Source organism: Oncorhynchus gorbuscha, linkage group LG19 (assembly GCF_021184085.1).
Source record: "Oncorhynchus gorbuscha isolate QuinsamMale2020 ecotype Even-year linkage group LG19, OgorEven_v1.0, whole genome shotgun sequence".
NCBI classification, from domain to species: domain Eukaryota; kingdom Metazoa; phylum Chordata; class Actinopteri; order Salmoniformes; family Salmonidae; genus Oncorhynchus; species Oncorhynchus gorbuscha.
The window spans coordinates 38,766,919-38,788,245 of NC_060191.1; the positions used below are offsets into that span (position 1 = coordinate 38,766,919).

A 21,327-nucleotide genomic window follows, 5' to 3' on the forward strand; every position below is an offset into this window, starting at 1 on the left:
CTCAGTCTCGAGCAATGAGCCATTCTATATTCAGCCTGTTGATAAATAGTGCACCTATATGTAAAGAGTTGGACTTTGACCTAGTGACCTATGGCATCCTTCCTGTTTCGTGATCAGATGAGACTAACCCATAAAACTAAGATGAAGCCGATCTGATATAAAATATACAATTTCATTTAGTGCTTATGAAGATTCAAATGTTGCTGAATAAGTTTTCCTTTTTGGAAATCAAGTTGTTCCGGCTCACAGTCTGAAGATAGAAACACACTGATTTCTGCTCTCTCTCTCTTGTCTTGCAGTCGATGCGGTCTTCCACCGCATCACCCGTGGCTGAGAATCCAGCATGTCTCGCGTCTCCACCACCGCCAAGCGCTACACCGGCTCCTCCTATACCAGTACCTATAGCTCCTATGGCTCCTCCCTGACGCCATCCTCCCTCAGCTCCTACACCTCCGACCGGGACAGGCTGCCCTCCTACAGGAGCAACGCTGCCTCCTCCTCTGGCTACTCCTCCTCCAGCTACCTGAGCAGCGCCGCCAGCCGCGCCCGCAACTACAGCACCTCCTTGGAGCTCGACCGGGGCCGGCCCATCCCCCGCACTGACCTCCTGAGTAGCAGCAGCCGGCGCAGCGAGAGCCTGAGCCGCACCCCGGTGAAGACCTATGGCTCGTCGGGCCTGAGCGGCGGCTCCGGTTACACTGGCTACAGCAGCTACTCCTCGTCCACCACGCCCAGCCGCTCCAGCTACCTCTCCTCGTCGCCTGGCGCATCCAGCATCTCCCTCAGCCGCCGGAGGTCGTCGAGCCAGAGTGACCTGACGCGGGACCTGTCGTCCCTGGGCCTCAACGAGCCCACGTCCCCTTCCTCCTCCTCCTCCTCGAGCGCCCTGAGGGGTTACCGGAGCAGGGCCAGCGATGTGGCCGACTCCTACAACAGCAGCCTGCAGAGCTCCAGCTATGGCCTGTCCCACAGCGCCACGCAGGAGGCCTTGAGCAGCAGCAGCCTGAAGAGCGGTGGTGGTAGCCGCTTCACCTCCTCCTACGAGAGGAGCGACAGCAGCAACGGACGACCCAGCTCCCCCACCAGGGACTCCCCGGTAAGACCAGTGTTCTTCTGTTTGCTTAACTTTTTGCTGTGTTCTCCGATTTAGATCTCAGGCCACTGACATGACAGACTGCCACCATGTGGGGGGGCTCATGGTCAGTACAGCTGCTCTGCACTGTTACTGTACAGTACTAAGGTCCTGTGTTGAGGAACACAGTCACTCACTGGCCTAGGGCAACAATAGGCGCATATGATGGGAACACTGTCAGTCACTGCACAGTATAAAGTAGGTCTTAGACAATTGTTTCAGTATTCATTCATTCATACAGTATTGATGTATAAAATGCAGCCATGTCAGCTATCTATATTAGGTCTATTTTCCAGAAAAAAGGAAATTCATCTTACAGAGACAACATGCTGAAAGAAATCTCCATGCCCCTGAATGTAAGATTGTAAACATGCCTGTTGCCATAGCTCCCATAAGGTCTTCAGAAATGCTCAGAATGTTTTTCTCCCTATGATGATGAATCAGGAAATTCCTCAGTGAGGCCGTAGCTATAGCCTGGTCCCAGATCTGTTTGTGCTGCATTGCCAACTCCTATGGTTCCTGCATGTTTGATGTGACAATGACCATATGGGTTGGCAAAGCCCTGGGACCAGGCTAGACAAAGAGGCTGTGCGTCTGTCTGTGTGTCACTCACTATATATGTTTCAATGAACTTGTCCATTGATTTCTTTTGTTGACATTTAGAAAGTGGGCATAGAAAATAGATGCGACAATTGCCTGCTTGGGTGCGTGTCCATTTAACTATCTTGTGTAATGATGTCACACAAACAACCACAAATGACCCATTTTAGGCTAATTGAGCATTAATAAATTGGCGACAGCCAGTATGCCATCCCACCTATCATGTCTCAGGTAGACCGCGAAAGCCAGCATGGATAGAATGCAGTCATTTACAAATATTTGCCATATTCTAATAATTCTCATGTGCCAACGTATTGCCATGGTCCATGTCACAGTGAAACTGGCACTCCTGTATATCCGAAATAGTTGAATGGTGAAACTTGCCAGGCAACCAGAAAAACAAGGCGAAGCAATTCAGGCCTTGACAGTCAGGACAATCATTGCCCTGCAAAGAAACACATGCGGACCGGAGCTTATAGTTACATGATTACATCACATGCCCTGCGTACCTTCAAAAGTATTTAGGAATCATCATTTTTTTCTGAGAAATTGGTCAAAAATAAAGAAAGGTAGACAAAAGAAAAATACACCCCTGTGGAATGGATTTTTTTCCCCCGACATTGCTTTTGTTGAATAAACCTGGGTCAGTGGAAACCTGCATACTGACTGTCAGAGAGGCAGGTGTACCGTTGACTAGACTCCTTGTGTTCCCTCTGTGACGCATGGAGAGTAATGACATCTGGGGGAGTGGCTGGCCTGGCTATCCTCCTCTCCCTCTCCTTAGAGAGCGGAGTGTGAATGAACCCACTTACGGGATTAGCCCTGATTACTGACCACTGTGGGAAGGAGAAGTAGGAGGACATTTGTTTCACAACCGGGCAAGCCGATCTCTTTGACAAGGCTGTTTTGTTGTTGGTGTGGAGCTGCTTTCGCAACATCTATCACGATCAGCATCCGGCAGGCAAAGAGGCTGTTGATGCACTGTAATGAAACTCTTCAGTGAAGGATGCAACGAGGCTAACCGTTGCTTCCCACCATCTCTGAATTACCGAAGCCACTCGCAAGTGGTACGGAATGTTCTCTGTAATTAACAGTCACCATTCACCATTCACTCTCCTGTACGTGGAACAGTGGAACTGGATTGCCTATTGGGGCCAAGAGTTTGAGATTTTTCTCTTAAAGTCACGAGAGAATTTCCTGAGCCCTGGGCTCGAATGTTCTCATCAAGTCATTTTAATTATCCTTCCTAATTGGTATAATGTTCCACCCGGACCGGTTTAGAGCAGGGAGTTTATACAGTAAATCCCCTTACCATGACAGGAGAGTAGGCAGGTGCCCAGAGCAGGTGAAGTAAGGACTATGTGTGCCAAATTTGTCTGAGAACTGTGATTGCGCTTTATGGGGGGGGGTTGATTTAGGAGATAGGGGCTCAACTCAATCTTACTCTTGCAAAAAGAGGTTTCTAACCGCAATGGTCTTTCCTGGTTAAATAAAGGTTATTATAAATAAACATCTGCGTTGAATCTTCGTCCCGACTGTCAGGCATCCCTGTGGGCTGAGTCACAACGGTTTGTCAGCTCATCCACTCCACGTGGTGCAAAGAAAGCCTTTGTTCTCGGGTATGGATCCGGAGGAGTTTTTATGGGGTCATGTTTTGAGGAACGTGTTGGGTCATGCCTCGGAGAAACCAGTCGGACCAGCAGCTTCTCATCAGAGCAGCTCTCTCCCAGGCTGAGTGACGGAAGGTCAGGATGGGAGAAAGGAGGTTGTGTAGGTCAAGTACGCTGTGGTATTGATCGTTCTAGGAAGACGTGATTTTTCTCTCGAAGACATCTGATTATTCACCTCTCTCTCATTGATAAACAAGCTGTTGTGTTTGACACAAGCACCAGAAGACAACTGGCGTAGCTGCTTTCCTTAACGAGGTTTCCATTTATGAATTGCCTGACGCATGGAAAAAGTCACAACAGTGCGGATGGAAACAGGACATTTCGCTACAGTTTCATAATTGTCGATGAACAATTTGTTCTCCCGACATGGTGGGATCTTTTTGTCAGGGAAAATTAATTATGTGAGAAATTAAGGTGGACACACCTTTATGCGCAAATATTGATATAATAAGCACCATGTCAAAGTAAACCTGGAGTTACGCGATGGCATGTTGTGTGTTCCTCCCACTACGATTTGGGAAAGCATGTAGTTTATTAGGCTACAGATGAACTTTTTTGTAGATCTTCACAGGGTGGTGAAAGTGAATGGTGATGAGCATGATGCTTCTTTCCAGTAAATATCGAGAGTCTTATTCTGGTGACATGATGATTGATGCTTGGCTGCCGTTTGACAAATACAAATGGTCTCGCTCTTATCAGTGATTATCTGTCATTATCAGTGATAATCTTTTGTTATTCAAAATCTTACTTTCCACCATAATTTCCACCATAATCACAATGTGATTTTCTAGTTTTTTTCTTCTCGTTTTGTCTGTCATAGTTGAAGCCTACCCACATTGTATCTGCAAGCTGCTGGCTAGAGAGCAGGTGCCAAGACCAGTATAACGCAACCGTTTTTGTGACAAAACCATCGGTAGAGTTGAAAACGCGGTGCATTTTTTATTTAGTACATGAGATCTTAACTGCAAAAGTTATTTTCATGTGCACTACGTCATCACGCACAGTTGGATGGAAACGTCTCTTGTGGGAAAATGTTTTATATTCACATGAAAATCTGTTGCCAAGTAAAGGGAAACCTAGCTAATGATACCAATCAATCAATCAAATGTATTTTTTAAAGTCCTTTTCTCTTGTTAAGGTCAATAACATCATGAACTTTACCCAGTACCAGGACATTTTAGCCAAAAACCTGGTTGCCTCTGCCAGGAGGCTGAAACTTGGCCACAAGTGGACCTTCCAGCAAGACAATAACCCCAAGCACACATCAAATTCCACAACAACAACAACAATGTATAGACCACAAAATCGACATTTTGCAATGGCCGTCTCGGTTTCCTGACTTGAACTGCATTGAAAACCTGTGGTTTGAATTGAAGAGGGCAGTCCATAAGCGCTGACGAAGGATATCAAGGATCAGGAAAGATTATGTATGGAAGAATGGTCTAAGATCCTTCCCAGTGTGTTCTTTCAATCTCATAAAACATTTTAGAAAAAGGCTCAGTGTCGTTATCCTTGCAAGGAAGAAGGTGCTAGAGTATTGAAAACAGGGGTGCTAATCGTCGGAGGACACCGTAGCCCTGTTCAAAGTTACCCCTGGACGGGGCAAAAAATGCCGATATGAACCCCACCCACTTTGCAAAATCACAGCCTCCACACCACTTAAAGAGCAACTGGCCCTAAAAAACAACTTCTCATTTAGAATACAGCCTATGTGGCATCGATGTGAGTCAGAAACATTTATTCTACTGTCAAAATTGACTACAAAGTGAAAATAGGATAATAGAGTTTTGTGAGAATTGTGGTCGTGACTGCATCACAATGTAAATGAAGGTTGTGTTTGTTTCAATTCCGCCCATCTACCCTCAGCTGGCAGCACACAAGTAATCATCAATTCGGACTGCAGCTGCCTATGGGGCTAATTAGGACCATTGGTAAATTGCACTATATACATGGGACAATATGTTAAAATTCCAATAGCTCCAAATTTCAATGACTTAAAAACCTCAAACCAATGATAAATTGTAGAAATTCATATACATATATTAAAAGCATTTAATGAAAAAAATAAAAGGTGTGCAATCTGAAAATATTGTCTCATTTATGTTGTGTAATTTATTGGTGGTCCCTAACTAGCCCAGAGATAGACTATCCAAAATCAAACCAACTTTGCCACGGTTGCACACCAGCCGGCTGAAGCTAATTGGCTTATCACAAATAATTTGGTTAACTCTTCCCACCTGCAAACACACACACACACACATCAAACCACACCCCGAAACAAACTCACGTTTGAATTCAGTCAGGGCCACTAGCATTTCTTAATGAACCACGTCTAAAAAGAGGCAAAATCACCAAGTGCAGTCGCCCTTTAAGGGATATCAACAGACCATTTACTTACTACCCTGAGACAAGGCTGAGTATAGCCCACAAAGATCTCCCCCAGCGCATGAGCCTGAGGGAGCGCAAATCCGGACAGGACGGTTACGTCAGTAACTCAACCCACCCAAGGGAGTCGAGTATAGCGGGGAAAGGCCTGGCATGAAGAGATGCACTCTGCTAGGGATGGCATGGGAGAGCGCGAGCAAGCTAGTGACTCACGCCCCCATAATAAGGTCAGAGGTAGAGAATCCCAATGGAGAGTAGGGTGGTTCGTCACTCCAATGCCTTGCCATTCACCTTCGCTCCCCTGGGCCCAGACTATACTCAATCATCGGGCCTACTGAAGAGATAAGATGAGTCTTCAGTAAAGACTGAGACTGCGTCTCTCACATGGATCGGCAGACCATTCCATAAAAGAGGAGCTCTAAAGGAGAAAGCCCTGCCACCAGCTGTTTGCTTAGAAATTCTAGGAACAATAAGGAATCTTATTGACTGTAGCATACGGTACAAGCAAGTCCATGCAATGCTTTGTAGGTTAACAGTCAAACCTTGAAATCAGCCCTAGCCTTCACAGGAAGACGGCAGAGAGGCTAGCACTGGAATAATACTGCATGATTCTAACAGCCGTGTTTTGCACTAGCTGAAGTTTATTTGGCACCTTATCCAGGTAGCCGGAGAGTAGAGCATTGCGTTAATCTAATCTTGAAGTGGCAAAAGCGTGGATTAGTTTTTCTGCATCATTTTTGGGATAAAGTTTCTGATTTTTGCAACGTTACCGAGATGGGGGAAAAAGCTGGTCTTGAAATATTTTTATTTCGTTAGTCAAAAGAGAGATCAGGGTCCAGACTCAGAGTAACAACGAGATCCTTCACAGATACTGATTCAAAGGTACACTTCATGTGTTAGACTGGGACCGTTCCTCGTCAACTGAAACCGTTCCTAATTAAGAGAATCTGAGGTGGGTAGGATGACATGTGATTGGGTGTCACTGCCTGTGACTAGCAAGCTGCATTGAAAATAGGCCTCAGTGCCTATTATACTGCGTGTCCTTGGGAGTCGATCCATATAGGCCTACTGCATAGGATTTGTGTTCATCATCACAAAGCTGACTGACCGACGAACCATGGGAAAACATTGTGAAGGAAATGCCCAGTTAGTCTAAAGGCTTTTGTGACGCCATCCTGAACTCACGTCATGCCATTTTAGGTCATCCAGCCAGGCACGGCCAGGCAAACGGTTTAATCCTAAAGCTCAGTGCTGCCAGCTGTTGCACACTACCCAGTGCTCTGGGTTGTATTCATTAAGGCACACTGTAGCAAAATGCTCTGCAACGGGAAACGAAAATGAGCTTTTCTTATCGGTCAAGTTCAGGTACTCCCTCCCTAATTCAGTTAGTTTTCTTCCATTTGGAGCATAATGAATACGACCCCAATACACAGCTCCTAGTTACAACGAACAATGGCATCGACATTAGAAGTGGCACTGAGAAAAATAGCTCCGTTATTTTCCCGAACCCAAATTAACTCGTGTTCCACGCCAGCTCACTAGTGTGGTGGCGTCTAACTCTAAACTACCTTGTGGCAGTGGCCCTAGAAGTAGCCCTGGCAATAAAGTCAACTCCATCATCCTATCTCTTTACCCCGGGACGAGCTGGCTGGCACAGTCCTGGACACAGTAATAATAGCGCTGTGTAGTGCTGCCTTCATGCACAGCCTACTGTTCTGTCTTCATACTGTGCTGTAGTCTGGGGTGGACAAACCTGGGATTTTACAATGGAATCAGTTCAATTAAGAAAAAAAAGTGATTTCAAAAGTAGGCCCACCCCGTGCAAAAGGGTTAGATCAGTTAGAGAAGTGGCCTAAAGCTAGGCTATCACCCTTAGCGCTACGTTTTAGTTACATAGGCCTACTGTGTTTTATAACCTTTTTCTCTTTAACTCAGAGGGCTAGGAGGGGTTTTGTTTGGGGGGCTGAATTAGTGGCCGGGTAATTACAACGGGTATTAAACACACTTTCAGAACCGTTATACAACTCCTGTCTGATGGGACCCCAGGCTTCCCATTATGTGTCCGCAACTCTGGCGTTTGTTTCTTGGTTGCTTTATCCTGTCTAGACTCGTGCGGAATCAACAGTATGTTTGTTGCATATCTGCCACCTTGTTCAGTCGGCTACAGTAGTATAACGCTTTGATGAAAATGTAACGCCAGTCGGGTGACCTGCTGAATTTGATTGGGGAGTGGATTCGAAACAGTTCAGTACGTTGCCAAACTGTATCTGTACTCTAGTTGGCACTGAGAACAAGCAGGCCTTTTGTGATGAAGGGATTTTAAGTGCAACGATGACCGTTCAGAACGTATTCCTCTGTTCCGTTACAATCGGTGCCCGTAGAATGATGAGTAGCCTAAATATCAACAGAAACAGAAAGTCCTTTTCATTAATGTTGTGTGCTGTACTTGAGTGATTGTTGCATTTAGCCGAGTTTCAAAACTGTGAAATGTATCCCAGCCTAGCTTTATGCTGAACTACGGGATTTACTTTCCTTTTGGTTGTGCTAACCAATTTGGGCGTTTGTTTGAACAAATGAGTCTCCTTGATATGCCCTTTATCTAGGAAATGTAGTTGGCAGATGTTCAACCAGGTCTTTAGCTCAGAAGACAAAATACAAAAATGGATTTCTTTATCGGATTTTGTAGTTTGCTTTAGGCTCTGTGTTTTCTTCCGTCTCCCCTGAAGGTGGGATTGTTACACACACACACACACACACACACACACACACACACACACACACACACACACACACACACACACACACACACACACACACACACACACACACACACACACACACACACACACTCAGCCTGGTAAATAATGGAATGTGTTCCTTGGCTGTTTGTTGTGTACACGTGCTAGGTCACAAGACTGAGCTGGGGACTGCCCTCTCTCTTTACCATTTAGCCTACACATCACTTCAATGAAACAGTAAGTACAACAATATACCTCCCCTCTTGACTCACATGTGACTTTCTGCCCTATTGATGTTTTGTTATGAAACTAAAATATTTGATTGAGCCTTTATCCAGGTTAGTCTCATTGAGATCAAATCTATTTTGAGTTTTTGTTCTAAAAACAAATATTTGATTGAACCATTATTTATCCAGTTTAGTTTCATTGAGATCAAATACATTTTTCAAGAGAGACCTGGTCCAAACAAAACAGCAGCAGTAGTAGGGGGGGGGACAATGTTTCAGACAAATATCCGACATAACAACTTACAGATCTAGACACCATAAAGAGAATTTAGATGTGGACGACACATACAATTACAATTACAGAAACGTGCAAGCGTCGTAGACGCAATGCTCGTGGCGTTTCATTAGGTTAGTCTAGTACAATTTAGCTCAGTTGAGCAGGAGTCACGTCACAGCCAGCGATGCTTTCGGTAGGACTTACTGCATTTACTGCCACGTTGCTTCTAGATCAGGAGCCCATCACAATGATGGAGGAAGACGTTTCTCAAGACCAACGGCTAAGGAAGTAGCTGTGGCAGCATGAATAATCTACGCCAGTGTTGTTACATTTTAGTAGACCCGTTTAGTAGATCATTTCATATGGAATCAAGGTGATGGTCGAGGTAGCCTATATTGGTGATACAGCCTATATCCAGGCTGTATCACAACCGGCCGTGATCGGGAGTCCCATAGGACAGAGCGCAATTGGCCCAGCATTGTCCGGGTTTGGCCTCTGTAGGCCGTCATTGTAAAATAAGAATTTGTTCTTAACTGACTTGCCTAGTGAAATAAAGCTTTTTTTATTTTTTCAATCAACATTTAAATATAGCTGGGCGGGCCTCTAGGCAGCAGTCTGCTGTTCATAATAGACCTATGCTACTTTCTGTAGCCGTTATCATACTCTGACCAGGGCTAACTTTAGTTGATGGCTGATGATGTTTAGATCTCGATTCATTTTCACGCCTGCGTCACAATGTCTCCTGCTTACCAATCCCCTTTCTTGGCAGACCACTGCTCTATGTGTGACTGGTATGGGGAAATGTCATTCTGATCTCCTCAAATGTAATAGGCAATGTCCTTGCAAATACATTTAGCCGTGTCGGGGACTCTGTACTTTTCCAATGCTACTGTCATTTGTTAGGTTTTAAGAGAGGTGGTGAAATTGAAATGGACCGATGGAATTTTAGCTGCATAAAGCCATCTGTATTTTCCCACTCACTTTTTGAGTCCTAATAAATCGGGGTATTTTTAGACTTTGAGCAAGCAAGATGGGTGAGCAACAAGATTGAGTGTTGAAGCCTGTAAACAAGCAAACATGTTTGTCTCTCATAGGTGAGAGTTCAGAGCTAACGGTGCTAAATGTTTATTACAGAGGGTAAACTGCAGTCAGCACTTAGTTTTATTGATTGACAGCGAATTGACAAGGGTTTGGCAATTAATCCTATTTGTTGCATGAGGAAAACATGTTCTAGCCTACAATCTGTTTTGCCATGTTGTAAAACCTCACCTTTTGTGCTTCTCACCTTTGGTACTGAATGTAGCTAAGATATGTTAGGTCGACCCTGTTCTCCTTCAGCAGAATGTTCACATTCCAGAGAAGGAGCTCTTCTTTACTGGGAATTTACAAAAGGCTTGATGGTTGATTCTGATGTTCCTCCCCATCTGCCACAACGCACAGAAGAGACATACTGTAAGCCAAATTTAGCCATCAATGTTTGACCTTCAAATGGTCTGAAAACTTTATGCAGGGGCTGAGTCGTAGGGGTCATAGTGACTGTATTCCTCTGTGAAGCTAACTAGGCATAGATGTATTATTACAACAAGAGTAGTACAGCCATGGCCAATAGCCGAAAAGATTATGAGCATGTAGTAGCCTACTCTCCCAAACACAATTTACTGTGCTCCTCTGAAATAATAATATATGCCATTTAGCAGACGCTTTTATCCAAAGCGACTTACAGTCATGTGTGCATACATTCTACGTATGGGTGGTCCCGGGAATCGAACCCACTACCCTGGCGTTACAAGCGCCATGCTCTACCAACTGAGCTGTAGTCCTGCGCTGAAATGAATGGGTTTCACACTGAGTAGCCCTTTTTTTTAAAGAGAAACATATTGGACAGTGAATGTGTTGTATCTCATTGCTTGGCGTATGGACAACCGTAGTGAACGTTCCACCGGTGTCCTTGGAAGCACCATTCTGAGTCCTTCAAGTAATTCGTCGAAATGTGAACGGACCAATCTGACGGTGTTTGACGTCGGAGAGGTTTGTGGCAGCGGCTGACGTCTATAGTATTAAGCCGAAAAGAGGCGGGCCTATGGCTGTCCGGGTTGTAAAAAGATTGAAGAGGTAGTGTACATTTACTGCTCAATCAGCCCTAGGATTGATTGCCGCACGAGTGATTTGATTTGCGTGTACTGGAGGTCTTCGATTTATGGAATTCATGTGGGAGAAAATAAGACATTGCTCAGTCTGTTTTCATTACAAAACTATTGAATTGATGTATTGTTTATGTGTTTTTTCATGATATCAGGAGTGTCAGCCTGGTATGTATCGCTTGTAAATCGAGTGTAGATGAATGGCTCGGTTTTTCATGACAACCGCAAAAAGGAAACGAACAAGCTCGAGCGAAAATACGAAAATATTCGTAACGTAGGCTACACTTTCACACGAAGATCCTGCGACATAGAAATCAGGAGAACGAGCGGCAACTCCCGGTGAATCAAGAGCGCACCGGCTCTATCTGCCTGATACCGGCATAGCATCAGAACACACCGATAGCCGACTTTCTCAGACCGTCAACATGCCCAGCATAAGACAGTCATACACGGTGACCGTACCCGAAGAACCCCCGGCCTCTGCTTTCCCGTTCTTGAAGCAAGAGATGCGGCGGAAAAGCTCGAGCATGTCTGGCTCGGTGCTGGTGTCAACCTTTGTAGGACTTCTCATTAATCAAGCCAAGGTAAAAACAACATAGCATATATTGGCACCAAGATGGTCTATCGAATGCTTGTCTGCGTATTAGTTACAGTAATATATGTGTTGTTAATCAATAAGGATCTAGGAGGCTTGATCTCACTAGGGGCTCTTCTACACATCAGCCTTGACAGCAATATAGCATTGCATTCAATCTAGCAGTAGGCTAAACCTCCGTTAAGCCTTTGTGGAGGATCAGTATTCTGGCAGGTCATTAGACTAGTTATACAATCTCAAATTAATCTCACTCCATAGCCAGCAATTGCTCCTATATTGAATGATATTACATAGCCAAGTCCTGTATCAAAATATATTTAGAATGGATCTTTTATTTTATTATGCAACAACTGTAATACATGAGGCATTATGTCCCACCCTCTTGCTATTTTTTTTTTACCCATAATTCCATGTCCAAAGAGAGAAACAAATCAAGGTAAAATTGTTGGTCAAGGGGTCTATTTTCAGACTGATGTTGAAGTCGTCTGACATACATTAGTGAGCTGATGGACCTTGTGGATCTAGCAGTGTCTGGATAACTCCTTGGCCACCGAAACAGTTATCCACCAATGATTGATGATTTTATTACAACCTTGAACGTTGACACTTCATTGATCATCTGCAATAATCTGGCTTCATCCCAGAGAGAGTGTATTGTATTGAATGCTTCAATGAATAAACTCCACTGAAGGAGCGGAGTGGCACGACTGAAAGTATACCTGGCTACGCTATCCTTGGCTCCCGGGCTTCGCTCTCATGAGGTGAAAGCCCAGTGGCAGATGCTAGTATCTGTCTATCACAATGAAGAGTTGTTTTTTTTTTTTTTCAGTTGTCCCTCAAATGTTTTATCTATGGATCATATTAGTCCTTGTAAGGGTTTCCTATAACCTGCTTTGAAAGGAGAGGAAGTGTTGCTATTGTTTCAGTGGATTATCTTGGTGTTGAACATTCAGAGAGACCGTGGATGTAAATATCAATTGATTGAGCTGGTCCATGACCGCTTAGTCACTCCATGTGAAGACAGTTGGTGGGTTGCTGTTGTATTTGCTTCCTGTTAGGGTCCAGGCACAGGAAGGTCAAAACAAACTGTTCTCCATCTCCAGCAGCTCTCACTCAACACAACCCACTGCTGCTAGCTAATGATTTTACCGCATTCCGTGGAGCAAGGTGGAACCTGGCCTACTCAACCCATTCAGCATTCAGGGCACAACTTGTACCAGGCTCCCGAGTGGTGCAGTGGTCTAAGGCACTGCATCTCAGTGCTTGAGGCGCCACTACAGACACCCTGGTTTAAATCCAGGCTGCATCACACCCGTCCGTGATTGGGAGGCCCATATGGGTGCGCACAATTGGCCCAGCGTTGTCTGTCCGGGTTTGGCCGGTGTCGGCTGTCATTGTGAATAAGAATTTGTTCTTAATTGACTTGCCTAGTTAAATAAAATTAAAAATTAAAAAATCATCATGAGATAGTTCAGCTCAGTATCAATGTCAGTGTCTGCAGAGGAACCCAAAACACTGAAATCCCAACAACAACAGATAACATTTCAATGAGACGTCTCGGATTGATAGCGTGGCGGCAGTGATCATGTTATGTGTAAATACATTGAGAATGCAAGGCAATTAATTCATCAGTCTCCGTATTATGTGGAAAACAAGGTCAACTCTGAAAATGGGAAGTGTGTGAACCACCACCACTAAGTATTACCCTCCATCATGCCTTTCAACTCATCACCTTATGGTGGCTGCTGGATGGCATCATATTCTGGATCAATGTATAGATTGGTGTAATGGATGTGCCTGGGCATGTTGTAAACACTTGACAATGGCCATAGGAGTTGGCAAGACAGCCTGGGATCTGCATTCACACAGAGAGAGATGACAACACTTGCTTTATTGGTCCAGTTGCACAGATATTCTTTACTGTCCCAGTTCCCAACCTGACACCCAACACAGATACAGTATACAGGGATATTGAAGCCGGTAACCCTGCCGGATCTGTAGATTTCCCCACAGGCAGCTTGGGGCTTTGAACCAGCAACCTTCCAGACACAGGCGCTGCTTCTCTAATCTCTAGGCTACCGACCCCCCCCCCCTGTCGTGTAGTATCCATCCACAGTCACACATTGGTCACAAGCTGACTGTACCAGTCCTTCAACCATTCTGCTGAAATAGAACTGCTCACTGCTTCGAATGGCTGTCAATAGAGTTGCACTGTGGTGTAGGCCTGAATGTAGGGTTAGGCGGCCATGGACAGAGAATTCATTTGACCAACACAATTTGAACCTCAAACCCATTTGCCAAGCTTTCACAGTATTTATTTTCAATTTGTGTGCGATGAGTATTCTGGGGAATCTGGCGAATCTAGGGGAAGTATGTTCTCTTGTGACAGTTGGTCCGACTAGACAAGGCTACTGTCTGACTGGGATCAGGACAGAATAACATTCCCTCTGTTGACTCCGGCTAGAGCTTTGTCACCCAAAAAGATCCTCCAAAAGCCTACAGATTGAGATCATTTCTAATGATGTTGCATTCAGCATGAATCCTCTTGCATGTGCCTGGGCTAGTCACACCACTTTGAAAACTAAGCTCATCAATTGTTAATGAATGAGGCATTCTCAAAATGGGTGACACTGATTCATCTGTTACTAGTCCAAGGAAGAACACTGGTTGGTCAGTCAGTTAATCAAGCAAGTCACACTTGCCATGCCAGATGTGAAGTGCGTTTGTGACGTCATATTGTCCTCTAGCTCGTTCGTGTAAAAATAGCGTTCCCCCGGGCGAGCGGCTGTCAGGATGACTTCTGCAGTGACAGTCACACCGCTCTGACAGCAAGCCAGCCAATGAGAACGCGGCAGCAAGTTCTGAAGGAAAGGTGCTATTTTGGGCCCCGATGATATTACTCAGCAAAGTACGGCAAGTTGTGACGTCATGGGTGTCGTTCTGGAGGTGACAAGCGGTGTGTGATTGTTATTAGCATGATCAGTGGTCCTCCTGACGCTTAGCCTAAACCAATAACTGACAACAGGAAGTGTTTTGTTCACGTGGTCACGGACTAATAAATCGCTTTATTTTACATTGGAATTGAGAAAGGAGGATTTAGTTCATCCTGATTTAATGAAACTGTTGGATGGGTTTTTCCTGGTCTGTTGGGAACGGGGGACAGACGGCGTGGGGTTATTTATATAATAGTAAAACGCTACAGCCGTCCAAGTCGGTGTTCTCATAACTACATAAACACTACACACCGTCCTGGTTGGACTCCCAGATACCAGGAGCACATGGGTGTGTGTCTGTTTTTTTTTTTCCACTGTGTCCCGTGGTGGTTGGTCACTCCTGCGCTCATGGGGAGGGAGGCTATATGAGCCAGAACAGAACATGCAGGTGAGAGTTACTGGAGAGCTTCAGTCACTTCAGTGTTATATTGAGTTCCACAGGAAGCTGGATCAGGTTCCCTCTCCTGTTCCCCAGCAGCGCTGTGCTCTACATCAACCCATAAAAACACCGTTGTGAGCGGGTTACTGGGCTGACTGACTCTGCGTGAACCGTTTCCATAACGACCCCAGTCTCCCTTCCGCTGATCTAAATGTGGGGGACTCTACCATTGTGATGGGGCCTTGTGTTCACTTGTGTTCAAAGTACTAGGCCTAAATAATTGATTGTAGCATTTCTACAAAGGCCTTCAGGCACAACACATTGCATTCCATATTAAAGAGATGGGCAAGGCCCTGCTGTATGTAACGAAAAGTTTTGTCCGCAGTCAGATTGGTGCTTTGGTAATTGTTTCCGTTACTGCTCAATTATAAATCAACTGAACTTCTCTAATTAAACTGCGGTGACGTCAGTCATTTTCTTTTCTCCAAAGCCCCTTAGTCGACAATCGAAGACCGTTATCCACCTCAAAGGCCTTCAGGCTATTGCTAAGCCGCGATCTTTCAGTTTTGTGGAAAACGCTGTCCCATCTGAGGCGGCGTGATTCCCTCTGTATTGAAACAGGACCAGGCTCGTGTTTGACAAAGAATAAGTCCATCTTTACATCTCATAGCATGTCTAGTAGTCTAACTTATAACAGGATGGCCCCCATGTTTGTCGCAGACGTCCTTCGACCGTGGGGCCATTGCCAAAACATGACATTCGCTCACATGCTTTTGTCGTAAATGTATTCCTTGTCGTGTTCTTCTCCTCCCCAGAACTCCAAGAGTGCGCAGGGCCTGGTGGGCCTACGGAACCTGGGAAATACCGTAAGTAGTGGCCTGGGTACACACACACACACACACACACACACACATCATATATATACATATATATTTAGGCCTCTATTCATGCGTGTTGTGGAAGAAACGTTGAATATTGCCAGTGTACCGAAAACAGTGTAATCCACATGTCCTATCCTCTGCCATCAGCTTAAGGGATGTGTTTCGATATCACTAACACATTCCCTTAGCTAGTCTATTTCCATTAGCTGAGATTATCTGCCATCTCATGGCTCTACAAACAGGAGGAGGGGAGGGGGGTATTTGCCAGGCAACAGGGAGAAGGATGGGTCCCAAAATAAACTGTCTACTTGCACTGTGTACAGTAACCTTATCTGAGTGCTTTCGCTGCTGTTGAACTCTGTACCTGCTGGGGGACTTGACTGTCTCCCTCTCTCTCTCTATCCCTGCTACCTTTCATTCACTCAGCCCACTGTTTCTTGTTTCCCCTGTGCTTGCACGTGTCACATGTGGCCACGTGATGTTAGCTGTTCCTGTGTGTGTGTGTGTGTATGTAACAGAAAATATCTAAATATAACTCCAGCAGTCATGATTTCACCTCTGCACGTTTGTCTGCAACGTTGACAACATTATTGTCAAAGCTGTAACTTCCTGTACCATGAACATCATGGTAGTGTGCGTGTGTTAGCCCGCTTCTAAAGACTGTGTGTTTGTGTGTGTGTCTCTACAGTGCTTCATGAACTCCATCCTGCAGTGTCTCAGCAACACGCACAACCTCCGGGACTACTGCCTCCACAACTCCCACCGACGCGACCTTAACAAAAACAGCCGCACCAACACCGGGGCACTCATGGAGGGTGAGACCGCTAGCCTAAGTCCCCTCTAGTCAATGAATGCTGAACATTTTATTAACCATCAAGTCTTCCGTTTGACAATGTCTGCCACTGTTTCCGAGGGGATTAGATCTATCTTCTTGGTTTCCCGGTTGTGCTTCTAGAATTTGCCAAGCTCCTCCAGACCATGTGGACGTCGTCGAGCAGCGAGGCGGTCGGCCCGTCGGAGTTCAAAACTCAGATCCAGAGATACGCCCCCCGATTTGTGGGATACAAGTACGTGTTGTTCAACTAACTATTCACCAAGCCTACCTTTGAAATGGCACCCTATTCCCTATATAGTGCACTACTTTTGACCAGTGCAGAGCCCTATGGGCCCTGGTGAAAATTTTACAGATGTAGGATCTTAATTTGAGCCAGTTTGCTACAGCAGGAAAATAACCCTGCAGCAACAGGAAATGTGAATTATTATATGGATTATAGTTAATAGACGTTTTTGTAGGGGTTGATACATTTGAAGGGAAAATCAAGTCAGAAATGTCAAAAGTGGAAATGACAAACTTCAGAAGTGTTTTTAAACCTCAAACACTTCCTGTTGCAGGAAAGTTCTCCTGCAACAGCGTGATCGCATTAAGATCCTCCAAATCTAACAACTTTGTATCAGTAATGGTATTGTAGATGATTTTCCAATGTGTTAAAAAGCAATAACCTGTGTGTCTGTCTGTGTCCCTCCCTCCAGCCAACAGGATGCCCAGGAGTTCCTGCGCTTCCTGCTGGACGGGCTGCACAACGAGGTAAACCGGGTCACGGTGCGGCCGCGGGGCAGCTCAGAGGACTTTGACCACTTGCCGTGAGTGTTGCTCTCCTCTCCTGCTCTTACTTTCTCCATTAACTACCATGGTCAAGAGAATGTTAACCGGGAGGGTAGGGCACATCCCACAGTATTAGTATGCAGTCAGTGGGTGTGGAGGTTGGGTTTCTCATGGGTTTACAAGAGGGGAGGCGCGGGATCGATGAGCATGAGGCTTTAACTCACTGAATACTGACACACCCTCTCCTGTCCGGTCGTCCCTCCCACAGTGACCGGGAGAAAGGGGATAGAATGTGGAGCAAGTACCTGGAGAGAGAGGACAGTAAAATAGTGGGTAAGAGCACGCATCAACACCCACAGTGGTTAAGTAACACTGTGCTGTTAATAAATAGTATTTTCTGGTAATGTTTAGTGTGCTGATTGATTGTGTGTGTGTGTGTGTGTGTGTGTGTGTGTGTGTGTGTGTGTGTGTGTGTGTGTGTGTGTGTGTGTGTGTGTGTGTGTGTGTGTGTGTGTGTGTGTGTGTGTGTGTGTGTGTGTGTGTTGCCATTTATCTTCATGAATATTTCCCCAGTGGCAGCTCTGCGGAGATGTCACGAGCTGGCACTGGCACAAAGTCATAAAATCCCATTGTAAACCTAACCTTAACCACACCGCTAACCCTAATATCTAACCTCAAACACATTTTTAACGATATAGTTAGGCAATTGACTTTGCTGCTGGCCCATCTGGCGGAAATTGCTCCGTTCTGCCTCCAGGGCAAAATTCATAACAATAAATGCCAACCTGCGCACACGTGTGTGTGTGTGTGGGGGGGGTAGTAAATGGTCTCTCTCTGCCCTGCCCTCCACAGACCTGTTTGTGGGTCAGCTGAAGAGCTCGTTGACATGCAGCACGTGTGGCTACTGCTCCACTGTCTTTGACCCCTTCTGGGATCTCTCTCTACCCATCGCCAAGGTCAGTATCGACAATCCACACCAGCTTCCTCCCCGCAGTGTTGTACATTCACCGTTCACCAGACCCACATACATTTTTTTTTTTAATGTAACCTAATGTGTCTATGTGTCAAGAAGGGCTACGGAGAAGTGAGTCTGATGGACTGCATGAGTCTCTTCACCAAAGAGGATGTGCTCGAGGGCGATGAAAAACCAACGTGCTACAGGTGTAAAGCCAGAAGAAGATGCACAAAGAAGTTCACTGTACAGAAATTCCCCAAGATCTTAGTGCTTCGTATCCTTTCTCAAGCCGCTTATATTTCTGGCCTGTGTTTGTCTCTTATCCTGTTAGATGTTGTAAAAGAGAGAGGAGTTGGCTAACGCCTGGTCCCAGATCTGCATATAATGTGCTTCAGCCAACACAACATGTATGAGACAATCGTAGTCCGAGGAGTTGCTAAAGCACACAGATCTGGGACCAGCCTAGAAGTGCTCTCTGTTGCTATAGAGGCTTGCCTATGTGTTAAATGTATGTATGTGAACCTTCATATGAAGCCCCCGTCTCTGTGTATTTACAGACAATTCCTCCCTGCACTGTTTTGTCCTTTACCCACCTACGTGTCCAGATCTGAAACGCTTCTCTGAAGCGCGGAGAACCAGCAAACTGTCCACATTTGTCAACTTCCCCATGGAGAAACTGGACCTCAGGGAGTTTGCCTCGGAAAACAGCAGTGAGTACCATCGTCTGTCGGGTAGAATCGTCCGTCGAGGTACCACAGTGGCGTTCTACTGATTCCTCTCTTTCCCCTGTCCCTTTCCCCCCCCCCACAGTAAATGCAGTTTATAACCTGTACGCAGTGTCCAATCACTCAGGCACGACCATGGGTGGCCACTACACAGCGTACTGTCGCAACCCCACCTCGGGAGAATGGTACACGTTCAATGACTCCAGGTATGTCTTTCCCTCTCCCTTTATGACACTACACTACCCACAAGGCTCTGCTAGCAAGAAGTCATCTCATTTAGGTTGATAATATAATAATATAATAATATATGCCATTTAGCAGATGCTTTTATCCAAAGCGACTTACAGTCATGTGTGCATACATTCTACGTATGGGTGGTCCCGGGGATCGAACCCACTACCCTGGCGTTACAAGCGCCATGCTCTACCAACTGAGCTACAGAAGGACTGGAACACTTGAAATACTCCTGTTTAGAACATTCAAGCTCTCTTCCACCTCACTCCATATACCTCCACCTCACTCCATACACCTCCACCTCACTCCATACACCTCCACCTCACTCCATACACCTCCACCTCACTCCATACACCTCCACCTCACTCCATACACATCTGAAATGGCACCCTATTCCCTTTATAGCGCACTACTTTCATCCCTAGCCTGGTCAACAGTAGTGCACCATTATATACAGTAGGGAATAGGATATTGTTTAGAACGGACCACCACAGTGTTGGACCTTATTTGCTGAGCCTCATGTTGAGAGTGCTGGAGCAGAGACTGTCAGAGAGAGGACATGAAGAGCCTGTTTCTGTCTGTCTGTCTTGCTGGCTGGCTACATACCACTCACCCAGAGCTACTTGCTTTCTTAATAGCAGTACCTCCCTGTAATTCTGTCAAGTGTGCAGTAGCTTACCTCCTTCCTCTCTCTGCCTCCCCCTCTCTTTTCCTCGCTCTCTCACCTCTCTCCCACTCCTTGCCTCGTGAGAGCCTATCTGCTTCTCTCTCTCTCTCTCCCAGCAGCCACCTGTCCTCTTTCCCTGCTCCTCCACTCTCATTCATTATGCAGTTCTCACTCTCTCTTTTAAGTTCTTTCCTCCGTTAACTTTCTCTCTGTTTAATGGCCCAGTATGATAGTACCCACGCAATGTTACTCTAAAATCTCCCTGCCATAAAACAAGTACCTTTTTGTTAGATCGTCAACCGTCTGAATACCCCGTCCATTTCCATGGTTTTGTGACACAACGGTTGAAGGGAACCTCAATGTGGCTGTTCCCAGTTCAACATAGTTACATTTCTGTAATAATATTGTCAATTCGTGTTGCTCTTTGCACCCCTCTGACTGTCTCAACAACGTTGCAGCTCATCCACATGCACCCCCCCCCTTTCCTCTCTCCCCTGACAGAGTAACGCCAATGTCCTCCAGCCAAGTGCGCAGCAGTGATGCCTACGTGCTGTTCTACGAGCTGGCCTCCTCCTCGCGGATGTGAGGGCCTCCCGGAGGAGGAGGGCACTGCAGACGGGAGGGAGGAAGAGGAGGGCAAAGCCAGTTCCATTAGGACTAATCACATCCACAACAGAGAGAGGCTACTACTTCCCCAACTTCATCCACAACAGAGAGAGACTACTACTTCCCCAACTTCATCCACAACAGAGAGAGGCTACTACTTCCCCAACTTCATCCACAACAGAGAGAGGCTACTACTTCCCCAACTTCATGCACAACAGAGAGAGGCTACTACTTCCCCAACTTCATCCACAACAGAGAGAGGCTACTACTTCTCCCTTCCCCAACTTCATCCACAACAGAGAGAGGCTACTACTTCCCCCTTCCCCAACTTCATCCACAACAGAGAGAGACTACTACTTCTCCCTTCCCCAACTTCATCCACAACAGAGAGAGACTACTACTTCTCCCTTCCCCAACTTCATCCACAACAGAGAGCGGCTACTACTTCCCCCTTCCCCAACTTCATCCACAACAGAGAGCGGCTACTACTTCCCCCTTCCCCAACTTCATCCACAACAG

The 21,327-nt window shown here is 45.8% G+C and overlaps 1 protein-coding gene across 8 annotated transcripts in view; it reads left to right on the top strand.

The window, feature by feature from the left end:
• Positions 1-20,979, top strand: part of LOC124005541 (ubiquitin carboxyl-terminal hydrolase 2-like) — a 28,181-nt gene extending 7,202 nt beyond the window's left edge. For 5 of the 8 annotated variants that reach the window (XM_046314911.1, XM_046314908.1, XM_046314912.1 and 2 more), the window contains 11 exons: positions 300-1,096; positions 15,953-16,003; positions 16,707-16,833; positions 16,974-17,085; positions 17,549-17,659; positions 17,890-17,954; positions 18,474-18,577; positions 18,691-18,850; positions 19,182-19,286; positions 19,387-19,507; positions 20,704-20,979. In XM_046314911.1, coding sequence (XP_046170867.1) covers positions 344-1,096; positions 15,953-16,003; positions 16,707-16,833; positions 16,974-17,085; positions 17,549-17,659; positions 17,890-17,954; positions 18,474-18,577; positions 18,691-18,850; positions 19,182-19,286; positions 19,387-19,507; positions 20,704-20,788 — 1,794 coding nt within the window. In that variant the 5' untranslated portion in view covers positions 300-343 and the 3' untranslated portion in view covers positions 20,789-20,979. Of the gene's footprint in view, positions 1-299; positions 1,097-11,138; positions 11,755-15,952; positions 16,004-16,706; positions 16,834-16,973; positions 17,086-17,548; positions 17,660-17,889; positions 17,955-18,473; positions 18,578-18,690; positions 18,851-19,181; positions 19,287-19,386; positions 19,508-20,703 lie in introns of those variants that run through there. The other 3 variants (XM_046314913.1, XM_046314914.1, XM_046314915.1) reach the window with 3 other exon arrangements.
• The last annotated feature ends 348 nt before the right edge of the window (positions 20,980-21,327 follow it).